Here is a 12,230-nt window from a genome sequence, read left to right as displayed (position 1 = left end):
TATGAATGTGTGTGTGACTGGGTGAATGTGTACAAAAACAATGTAAAGCGCTTTGAGTCTGTGATAAAAGGAGATATAGCGCTATACAAGTCCATTTACCAGATTTGAAGATGCATACATACTTAGTTGCATACTTGTTAACTCGCATACTTGTTCACTTGCATACATACTTAGTTGCATACTTGTTCACTTTCTTGCATACTTGTTCCCTTACTTGCATACTTGTTCCCTTACTTGCATACTCGTTCACTTGCATACTTATTAACTCGCATACTTGTTCCCTTACTTGCATACTTGTTCACTTACTTGCATACTTGTTCCCTTACTTCTATACTTGTTCCCTTACTTGCATACTCGTTCACTTGCATACTTATTAACTTGCATACTTGTTCCCTTACTTGCATACTTGTTCACTTCCATACTTATTAACTCGCATACTTGTTCCCTTGCATACTGTATCATATTGTATGGAATGTAAAGCTCACTGAGGCGAATGTTATTTGTGATTTTGGGCTATACAAATAAAACTGATTTGATTTGATACTTGTTCCCTTGCATACTTGTTCACTCGCATACTTGCTCACTTGCATACTTGTTCCCTTACTTCTATACTTGTTCCCTTACTTGCATACTCGTTCACTTGCATACTTATTAACTTGCATACTTGTTCCCTTACTTGCATACTTGTTCCCTTACTTGCATACTTGTTCACTTCCATACTTATTAACTCGCATACTTGTTCCCTTGCATACTGTATCATATTGTATGGAATGTAAAGCTCACTGAGGCGAATGTTATTTGTGATTTTGGGCTATACAAATAAAACTGATTTGATTTGATACTTGTTCCCTTGCATACTTGTTCACTCGCATACTTGTTCACTTGCATACTTGTTCCCTTACTTGCATACTTGTTCCCTTACTTCTATACTTGTTCCCTTATTTGCATACTCGTTCCCTTACTTCTATACTTGTTCCCTTATTTGCATACTCGTTCCCTTACTTCTATACTTGTTCCCTTACTTGCATACTCGTTCACTTGCATACTTATTAACTTGCATACTTGTTCCCTTACTTGCATACTTGTTCCCTTACTTGCATACTTGTTCACTTCCATACTTATTAACTCGCATACTTGTTCCCTTGCATACTGTATCATATTGTATGGAATGTAAAGCTCACTGAGGCGAATTTTATTTGTGATTTTGGGCTATACAAATAAAACTGATTTGATTTAATACTTGTTCCCTTGCATACTTGTTCACTTGCATACTTGTTCCCTTGCATACATACTTAGTTGTATACCTGTTCACTTGCATAATTGTTAACTCTCTTATTTTTTCCGGGGCTGTAGATATATATATATATATATATAAATATATATTCTATATACTATCTATGATCAAGACAAACAGATGAATAGATGCCGGCCTGTGATTGGCTGTTCAGGCGGCCAATGAGAGAGGGCGAACAGACACTGATTCATGTTGAAGCTTTTAATGTTTTTCACATTTTACATTTAAATAAAGAAAAATTCAAATCATAAAAAAATAATAAAATAAAGATTTAAAACAAACAAAGGCAACGACGATGACCCACAATGCACTGCAACGATGACCCACAATGCACTGCAGGAGGTTTGGCTTCTTTCTGTCTGCGTAGAGTTAAAGATGGAGTCAGTGATTCTGGAGAACAGTTGTTCAAGAAAATCACTTTTAGTCAAAATCAGTGAATATCTCCTCATGATCCGCCACCTGTCTGTACTGTGTGTGGACTGCAAATAAATTCAGTGTATAGATAGATAGATAGATAGATAGATAGATAGATAGATAGATAGATAGATAGATAGATAGATAGATAGATAGATAGATAGATAAGATAGATATTTTATTGATCCTGAAGGAAATTCTGAATGTGAATCTGAAAGTGTTAATACACAGCCTAGGCTTTGTAAACAGGCATGTAAACAAAGGGCCCAACGTAGTTTTATATTAACACTGGCTTGTTTTCCAGTGCACACACTGAAGGGACAGACAGGTAGCAGATCATGAGGAGATATTCACTGATTTAGACAGAAAGTGATTTTTACAACAAGCGTTCTCCAGAATCACTGACTGCACCTTTAATATTCAGACATTTTTATTCTTCCGTCTGAACTATCGGCCCCTCCCCCTTTTCTTCTTCTTCGTGCTTTTCCTCTTGGAGTCCTGAGGCGGTTTCTTCTTGCTCGTTGGTGTCTGTCTCGGTGGTGTTTTGGGTCAGGACTTCTTCGTTGGTGTCTGTCTCCTGTTCGGTAAACACATTTAGAAAAGTTTCATTTGAAGACAAAGATTTACCAGGGCGGCAGTGGCGAAGTGGGTAGGGAGTTCGCCTCTGGTGTGCAGGGTCGGAGGTTCGATCCCCCGTCTCCCCGCCACATGTCGAAGTGTCCCTGGGCAAGGCACTGAACCTCGAATTGCTCCCGATAGTTAGCTTAGTTAGCTTAGCCTACCCTGCGTGGTAGCTGCTGCTGCTATCGGTGTATGAATGTGTGTGTGACTGGGTGAATGTGTACAAAAACAATGTAAAGCGCTTTGAGTCTGTGATAAAAGGAGATATAGCGCTATACAAGTCCATTTACCAGATTTGAAGATGCATACATACTTAGTTGCATACTTGTTAACTCGCATACTTGTTCACTTGCATACATACTTAGTTGCATACTTGTTCACTTTCTTGCATACTTGTTCCCTTACTTGCATATTTGTTCCCTTACTTGCATACTCGTTCACTTGCATACTTATTAACTCGCATACTTGTTCCCTTACTTGCATACTTGTTCCCTTACTTGCATACTTGTTCCCTTACTTCTATACTTGTTCCCTTACTTGCATACTCGTTCACTTGCATACTTATTAACTTGCATACTTGTTCCCTTACTTGCATACTTGTTCACTTCCATACTTATTAACTCGCATACTTGTTCCCTTGCATACTGTATCATATTGTATGGAATGTAAAGCTCACTGAGGCGAATGTTATTTGTGATTTTGGGCTATACAAATAAAACTGATTTGATTTGATACTTGTTCCCTTGCATACTTGTTCACTTGCATACTTGTTCCCTTACTTGCATACTTGTTCCCTTACTTGCATACTTGTTCCCTTACTTGCATACTCGTTCACTTGCATACTTATTAACTTGCATACTTGTTCCCTTACTTGCATACTTGTTCCCTTACTTGCATACTTATTAACTTGCATACTTGTTCCCTTACTTGCATACTTGTTCCCTTACTTGCATACTTGTTCACTTCCATACTTATTAACTCGCATACTTGTTCCCTTGCATACTGTATCATATTGTATGGAATGTAAAGCTCACTGAGGCGAATGTTATTTGTGATTTTGGGCTATACAAATAAAACTGATTTGATTTGATACTTGTTCCCTTGCATACTTGTTCACTTGCATACTTGTTCACTTGCATACTTGTTCACTTGCATACTTGTTCCCTTGCATACATACTTAGTTGTATACCTGTTCACTTGCATAATTGTTAACTCTCTTATTTTTTCCGGGGCTGTAGATATATATATATATATATAAATATATATTCTATATACTATCTATGATCAAGACAAACAGATGAATAGATGCCGGCCTGTGATTGGCTGTTCAGGCGGCCAATGAGAGAGGGCGAACAGACACTGATTCATGTTGAAGCTTTTAATGTTTTTCACATTTTACATTTAAATAAAGAAAAATTCAAATCATAAAAAAATAATAAAATAAAGATTTAAAACAAACAAAGGCAACGACGATGACCCACAATGCACTGCAACGATGACCCACAATGCACTGCAGGAGGTTTGGCTTCTTTCTGTCTGCGTAGAGTTAAAGATGGAGTCAGTGATTCTGGAGAACAGTTGTTCAAGAAAATCACTTTTAGTCAAAATCAGTGAATATCTCCTCATGATCCGCCACCTGTCTGTACTGTGTGTGCACTGCAAATAAATTCAGTGTATAGATAGATAGATAGATAGATAGATAGATAGATAGATAGATAGATAGATAGATAGATAGATAGATAGATGGATAGATGGATAGATAGATAGATAGATATTTTATTGATCCTGAAGGAAATCCTGAATGTGAATCTGAAAGTGTTAATACTCATCCTAGGCTTTGTAAATAGGCATGTAAACAAATAATAATGTAATAGGCCCAACGTAGTTTTATATTAACACTGGCTTGTTTTCCAGTGCACACACTGAAGGGACTGACAGGTAGCAGATCATGAGGAGATATTCACTGATTTAGACAGAAAGTGATTTTTACAACAAGCGTTCTCCAGAATCACTGACTACACCTTTAATATTCAGACGTTTTTATTCTTCCGTCTGAACTATCGCCCCCTCCCCCTTTTCTTCTTCTTCTTCGTGCTTTTCCTGTTGGAGTCCTGAGGCGGTTTCTTCTTGCTCGTTGGTGTCTGTCTCGGTGGTGTTTTGGGTCAGGACTTCTTCGTTGGTGTCTGTCTCCTGTTCGGTAAACACATTTAGAAAAGTTTCATTTGAAGACAAAGATTTACCAGGGCGGCAGTGGCGAAGTGGGTAGGGAGTTCGCCTCTGGTGTGCAGGGTCGGAGGTTCGATCCCCCGTCTCCCCGCCACATGTCGAAGTGTCCCTGGGCAAGGCACTGAACCTCGAATTGCTCCCGATAGTTAGCTTAGTTAGCTTAGCACCCTAGTGCTAAGCCTACCCTGCGTGGTAGCTGCTGCTGCTATCGGTGTATGAATGTGTGTGTGACTGGGTGAATGTGTACAAAAACAATGTAAAGCGCTTTGAGTCTGTGATAAAAGGAGATATAGCGCTATACAAGTCCATTTACCAGATTTGAAGATGCATACATACTTAGTTGCATACTTGTTAACTCGCATACTTGTTCACTTGCATACATACTTAGTTGCATACTTGTTCACTTTCTTGCATACTTGTTCCCTTACTTGCATACTTGTTCCCTTACTTGCATACTCGTTCACTTGCATACTTATTAACTCGCATACTTGTTCCCTTACTTGCATACTTGTTCACTTACTTGCATACTTGTTCCCTTACTTCTATACTTGTTCCCTTACTTGCATACTCGTTCACTTGCATACTTATTAACTTGCATACTTGTTCCCTTACTTGCATACTTGTTCACTTCCATACTTATTAACTCGCATACTTGTTCCCTTGCATACTGTATCATATTGTATGGAATGTAAAGCTCACTGAGGCGAATGTTATTTGTGATTTTGGGCTATACAAATAAAACTGATTTGATTTGATACTTGTTCCCTTGCATACTTGTTCACTCGCATACTTGCTCACTTGCATACTTGTTCCCTTACTTCTATACTTGTTCCCTTACTTGCATACTCGTTCACTTGCATACTTATTAACTTGCATACTTGTTCCCTTACTTGCATACTTGTTCCCTTACTTGCATACTTGTTCACTTCCATACTTATTAACTCGCATACTTGTTCCCTTGCATACTGTATCATATTGTATGGAATGTAAAGCTCACTGAGGCGAATGTTATTTGTGATTTTGGGCTATACAAATAAAACTGATTTGATTTGATACTTGTTCCCTTGCATACTTGTTCACTCGCATACTTGTTCACTTGCATACTTGTTCCCTTACTTGCATACTTGTTCCCTTACTTCTATACTTGTTCCCTTATTTGCATACTCGTTCCCTTACTTCTATACTTGTTCCCTTATTTGCATACTCGTTCCCTTACTTCTATACTTGTTCCCTTACTTGCATACTCGTTCACTTGCATACTTATTAACTTGCATACTTGTTCCCTTACTTGCATACTTGTTCCCTTACTTGCATACTTGTTCACTTCCATACTTATTAACTCGCATACTTGTTCCCTTGCATACTGTATCATATTGTATGGAATGTAAAGCTCACTGAGGCGAATTTTATTTGTGATTTTGGGCTATACAAATAAAACTGATTTGATTTAATACTTGTTCCCTTGCATACTTGTTCACTTGCATACTTGTTCCCTTGCATACATACTTAGTTGTATACCTGTTCACTTGCATAATTGTTAACTCTCTTATTTTTTCCGGGGCTGTAGATATATATATATATATATATAAATATATATTCTATATACTATCTATGATCAAGACAAACAGATGAATAGATGCCGGCCTGTGATTGGCTGTTCAGGCGGCCAATGAGAGAGGGCGAACAGACACTGATTCATGTTGAAGCTTTTAATGTTTTTCACATTTTACATTTAAATAAAGAAAAATTCAAATCATAAAAAAATAATAAAATAAAGATTTAAAACAAACAAAGGCAACGACGATGACCCACAATGCACTGCAACGATGACCCACAATGCACTGCAGGAGGTTTGGCTTCTTTCTGTCTGCGTAGAGTTAAAGATGGAGTCAGTGATTCTGGAGAACAGTTGTTCAAGAAAATCACTTTTAGTCAAAATCAGTGAATATCTCCTCATGATCCGCCACCTGTCTGTACTGTGTGTGGACTGCAAATAAATTCAGTGTATAGATAGATAGATAGATAGATAGATAGATAGATAGATAGATAGATAGATAGATAGATAGATAGATAGATAGATAGATAGATAAGATAGATATTTTATTGATCCTGAAGGAAATTCTGAATGTGAATCTGAAAGTGTTAATACACAGCCTAGGCTTTGTAAACAGGCATGTAAACAAAGGGCCCAACGTAGTTTTATATTAACACTGGCTTGTTTTCCAGTGCACACACTGAAGGGACAGACAGGTAGCAGATCATGAGGAGATATTCACTGATTTAGACAGAAAGTGATTTTTACAACAAGCGTTCTCCAGAATCACTGACTGCACCTTTAATATTCAGACATTTTTATTCTTCCGTCTGAACTATCGGCCCCTCCCCCTTTTCTTCTTCTTCGTGCTTTTCCTCTTGGAGTCCTGAGGCGGTTTCTTCTTGCTCGTTGGTGTCTGTCTCGGTGGTGTTTTGGGTCAGGACTTCTTCGTTGGTGTCTGTCTCCTGTTCGGTAAACACATTTAGAAAAGTTTCATTTGAAGACAAAGATTTACCAGGGCGGCAGTGGCGAAGTGGGTAGGGAGTTCGCCTCTGGTGTGCAGGGTCGGAGGTTCGATCCCCCGTCTCCCCGCCACATGTCGAAGTGTCCCTGGGCAAGGCACTGAACCTCGAATTGCTCCCGATAGTTAGCTTAGTTAGCTTAGCCTACCCTGCGTGGTAGCTGCTGCTGCTATCGGTGTATGAATGTGTGTGTGACTGGGTGAATGTGTACAAAAACAATGTAAAGCGCTTTGAGTCTGTGATAAAAGGAGATATAGCGCTATACAAGTCCATTTACCAGATTTGAAGATGCATACATACTTAGTTGCATACTTGTTAACTCGCATACTTGTTCACTTGCATACATACTTAGTTGCATACTTGTTCACTTTCTTGCATACTTGTTCCCTTACTTGCATATTTGTTCCCTTACTTGCATACTCGTTCACTTGCATACTTATTAACTCGCATACTTGTTCCCTTACTTGCATACTTGTTCCCTTACTTGCATACTTGTTCCCTTACTTCTATACTTGTTCCCTTACTTGCATACTCGTTCACTTGCATACTTATTAACTTGCATACTTGTTCCCTTACTTGCATACTTGTTCACTTCCATACTTATTAACTCGCATACTTGTTCCCTTGCATACTGTATCATATTGTATGGAATGTAAAGCTCACTGAGGCGAATGTTATTTGTGATTTTGGGCTATACAAATAAAACTGATTTGATTTGATACTTGTTCCCTTGCATACTTGTTCACTTGCATACTTGTTCCCTTACTTGCATACTTGTTCCCTTACTTGCATACTTGTTCCCTTACTTGCATACTCGTTCACTTGCATACTTATTAACTTGCATACTTGTTCCCTTACTTGCATACTTGTTCCCTTACTTGCATACTTATTAACTTGCATACTTGTTCCCTTACTTGCATACTTGTTCCCTTACTTGCATACTTGTTCACTTCCATACTTATTAACTCGCATACTTGTTCCCTTGCATACTGTATCATATTGTATGGAATGTAAAGCTCACTGAGGCGAATGTTATTTGTGATTTTGGGCTATACAAATAAAACTGATTTGATTTGATACTTGTTCCCTTGCATACTTGTTCACTTGCATACTTGTTCACTTGCATACTTGTTCACTTGCATACTTGTTCCCTTGCATACATACTTAGTTGTATACCTGTTCACTTGCATAATTGTTAACTCTCTTATTTTTTCCGGGGCTGTAGATATATATATATATATATAAATATATATTCTATATACTATCTATGATCAAGACAAACAGATGAATAGATGCCGGCCTGTGATTGGCTGTTCAGGCGGCCAATGAGAGAGGGCGAACAGACACTGATTCATGTTGAAGCTTTTAATGTTTTTCACATTTTACATTTAAATAAAGAAAAATTCAAATCATAAAAAAATAATAAAATAAAGATTTAAAACAAACAAAGGCAACGACGATGACCCACAATGCACTGCAACGATGACCCACAATGCACTGCAGGAGGTTTGGCTTCTTTCTGTCTGCGTAGAGTTAAAGATGGAGTCAGTGATTCTGGAGAACAGTTGTTCAAGAAAATCACTTTTAGTCAAAATCAGTGAATATCTCCTCATGATCCGCCACCTGTCTGTACTGTGTGTGCACTGCAAATAAATTCAGTGTATAGATAGATGGATAGATGGATAGATGGATAGATGGATAGATAGATAGATATTTTATTGATCCTGAAGGAAATTCTGAATGTGAATCTGAAAGTGTTAATACTCATCCTAGGCTTTGTAAATAGGCATGTAAACAAATAATAATGTAATAGGCCCAACGTAGTTTTATATTAACACTGGCTTGTTTTCCAGTGCACACACTGAAGGGACAGACAGGTAGCAGATCATGAGGAGATATTCACTGATTTAGACAGAAAGTGATTTTTACAACAAGCGTTCTCCAGAATCACTGACTACACCTTTAATATTCAGACGTTTTTATTCTTCCGTCTGAACTATCGCCCCCTCCCCCTTTTCTTCTTCTTCTTCGTGCTTTTCCTCATGGAGTCCTGAGGCGGTTTCTTCTTGCTCGTTGGTGTCTGTCTCGGTGGTGTTTTGGGTCAGGACTTCTTCGTTGGTGTCTGTCTCCTGTTCGGTAAACACATTTAGAAGAATTTCATTTGAAGACAAAGATTTGAAGATGCATACATACTTACTTGCATACTTGTTCACTTACTTGCATACTTATTAACTCACATACTTGTTAACTCGCATACTTGTTCACTTGCATACATACTTACTTGCATACTTGTTCACTTGCATACTTGTTCCCTTACTTGCATACTTGTTCCCTTACTTGCATACTTGTTCACTTACTTGCATACTTGTTAACTCACATACTTGTTAACTCGCATACTTGTTCACTTGCATACATACTTACTTGCATACTTGTTCACTTTCATTTGAAGACAAAGATTTGAAGATGCATACATACTTACTTGCATACTTGTTCACTTACTTGCATACTTATTAACTCACATACTTGTTAACTCGCATACTTGTTCACTTGCATACATACTTACTTGCATACTTGTTCACTTGCATACTTGTTCACATACTTGCATACTTGTTCACTTACTTGCATACTTATTAACTCACATACTTGTTAACTCGCATACTTGTTCACTTGCATACATACTTACTTGCATACTTGTTCACATACTTGCATACTTGTTCACTTTCGATGCATACATACTTAGTTGCATACTTGTACACTTGCATACTTATTAACTCACATACTTGTTAACTCGCATACTTGTTCACTTGCACACATACTTACTTGCATACTTGTTCACTTGCATACTTGTTCCCTTACTTGCATACTTGTTCACATACTTGCATACTTGTTCCCTTACTCGCATACTTGTTCACTTGCATACATACTTACTTGCATACTTGTTCACATACTTGCATACTTGTTCACTTTCGATGCATACATACTTAGTTGCATACTTGTACACTTGCATACTTATTAACTCACATACTTGTTAACTCGCATACTTGTTCACTTGCACACATACTTACTTGCATACTTGTTCACTTGCATACTTGTTCCCTTACTTGCATACTTGTTCACATACTTGCATACTTGTTCCCTTACTTGCATACTTGTGCATACATGCATACTTATTAACTCGCATACTTGTTCCCTTGCATACATACTTACTTGCATACTTTTTCCCTTACTTGCATACATGTTCACTTACTTGCATACTTGTTCCCTTACTTGCATACATGTTCACTTGCATACTTGCTCCCTTACTTGCATACTTGTTCCCTTACTTGCATACTTGTTCCCTTACTTGCATACTTGTTCACTTGCATACTTATTAACTCGCATACTTGTTCACTTGCATACTTTTTAACTCGCATACTTGTTCACTTGACACACACACACACAGTAGGTATTTCCTTATCTAATTACGTAAAAGATTCCACGCACATTGCTGTCTGTCCCCTGTTTAGTAGCCATGCTCTCTTCCTCGGTGGTGCCTGGAGCCGTCTCTTCCTCGGTGGTGCCTGTCTCTGCGTCGTACAGGATGTCTTCGGGGTTCGGCGCTGGAGGACAGAAGTCTTCCTCTGGCAGAATCTCCTTGAAGATCGACTCAGCCTGGAACAGAGGAGTAAGAATCAATACTTCACTCTCATCTGTCTGTCTGTCTGTCTGTCTGTCTGTCTGTCTGTCTGTCTGTCTGTCTGTCTGTCTGTCTGTCTGTCTGTCTGCATCTCTGTCTGTCTGTCTGTCTGTCTGTCTGTCTGTCTGCATCTCTGTCTGTCTGTCTGTCTGCATCTCTGTCTGTCTGTCTGCATCTCTGTCTGTCTGTCTGTCTGTCTGTCTGTCTGTCTGTCTGTCTGTCTGTCTGTCTGTCTGCATCTCTGTCTGTCTGTCTGTCTGTCTGTCTGTCTGAAACACAGACAAGCATTTAGAATCAATACTTCACTTTCATGTAATGGTGAATGGTGCAGGTTGCAGGTTAAGGTACGATAGCAATAGCTCCCGTTAGCATGAAGACTCGGTAGGCAACGTGTGGGATTCTCCTCATGGTACTTTAATTCCACATTGACCACATCAAGCCAGGTCTCTACGGCACTATATCTATTAAGCAGACATGATGTGTTCAGGAACATAGTCCCAGATTCCTGCCTACACCAACAGACAGACAGACCAACAGACAGACAGACAGACAGTCAGACAGACAGACAGACAGACAGACAGACAGACAGACAGACAGACAGACAGACAGACAGACAGACAGACAGACAGACAGACAGACAGACAGACAGACAGACAGATACATGCGTTCAGGAACATAGTCCCAGATTCCTGCCTACACCAACTCATTACAAAATAAAGAATATAACAGAGACTTCACTCGTAGGCTGCATAGTTACTGTAGCAGAGCGGAGAAGCACACGCTCTTCTTCATGGTCAACAGTGAGGTTACCCTCGTACCTGTCTCACTCTCTCGCCCTCTCTGCTCCCAGTCTGTCTGTCTGTCTGTAGGTGTCTGTCTTAGAGGGTTAGACACTGTCTCACTGCCCTCTCTTACCTGTCTCACTGCCCTCTCTGCTCCCAGCTCTGTCTGTAGGGTTAGGGGTTAACCTGTCTGTCTCTTACCTGTCTCACTGCCCTCTCTGCTCCCAGCTCTGCGTCCTACCTCCCTCCCTCTCTCCCTCCCTCTCTTCCTCCCTGTCTCCCTCCCTGTCTGTCTGTCTGTCTGTCTGTCTGTAGGGTTAGGGGTTAACCTGTCTGTCTGTCTCTTACCTGTCTCACTGCCCTCCCTGTCTGTCTGTAGGGTTAGGGGTTAACCTGTCTGTCTCTTACCTGTCTCACTGCCCTCTCTGCTCCCAGCCTGTCTGTCTGTCTGTCTGTCTGTAGGGTTAGGGGTTAGAGGGTTAGACAGTCTTACCTGTCTCACTGCCCTCTCTGCTCCCAGCTCTGCGTCCGGTCCGGAGCAGAGGTGAACGTTGGTCGGGAGGTCGTGACCTTTGACCTCCAGACCGCCGCCGTCGGCCATGTTGAAATACACACACCACAGAACAGAGGGGCGAGAGACTATGGGAGAGACAGGGAGAGA

General features: G+C 39.7%; 1 protein-coding gene across 1 annotated transcript in view; it reads right to left on the bottom strand.

Moving 5' to 3' along the window:
* Positions 1-8,566: 8,566 nt before the first annotated feature.
* The window catches only part of LOC307260906 (rab proteins geranylgeranyltransferase component A 2-like), a 27,017-nt gene continuing 23,353 nt past the window's right edge, over positions 8,567-12,230 (bottom strand). The window contains exons 16-18 of the mRNA XM_080041273.1: positions 12,063-12,208; positions 10,595-10,762; positions 8,567-9,240 (exon numbers count right to left, since the gene is read on the bottom strand). Coding sequence (XP_079897399.1) covers positions 9,091-9,240; positions 10,595-10,762; positions 12,063-12,208 — 464 coding nt within the window. The 3' untranslated portion in view covers positions 8,567-9,090. The remainder of the gene's footprint in view (positions 9,241-10,594; positions 10,763-12,062; positions 12,209-12,230) is intronic.

Source organism: Ammodytes marinus, assembly GCF_949987685.1.
Source record: "Ammodytes marinus genome assembly, chromosome: 14".
In the NCBI taxonomy this organism is placed as follows: Eukaryota; Metazoa; Chordata; class Actinopteri; order Uranoscopiformes; family Ammodytidae; genus Ammodytes; species Ammodytes marinus.
Note: the sequence above shows the minus strand (reverse complement) of the source record. Positions and strands in the feature narration are given on the sequence as shown.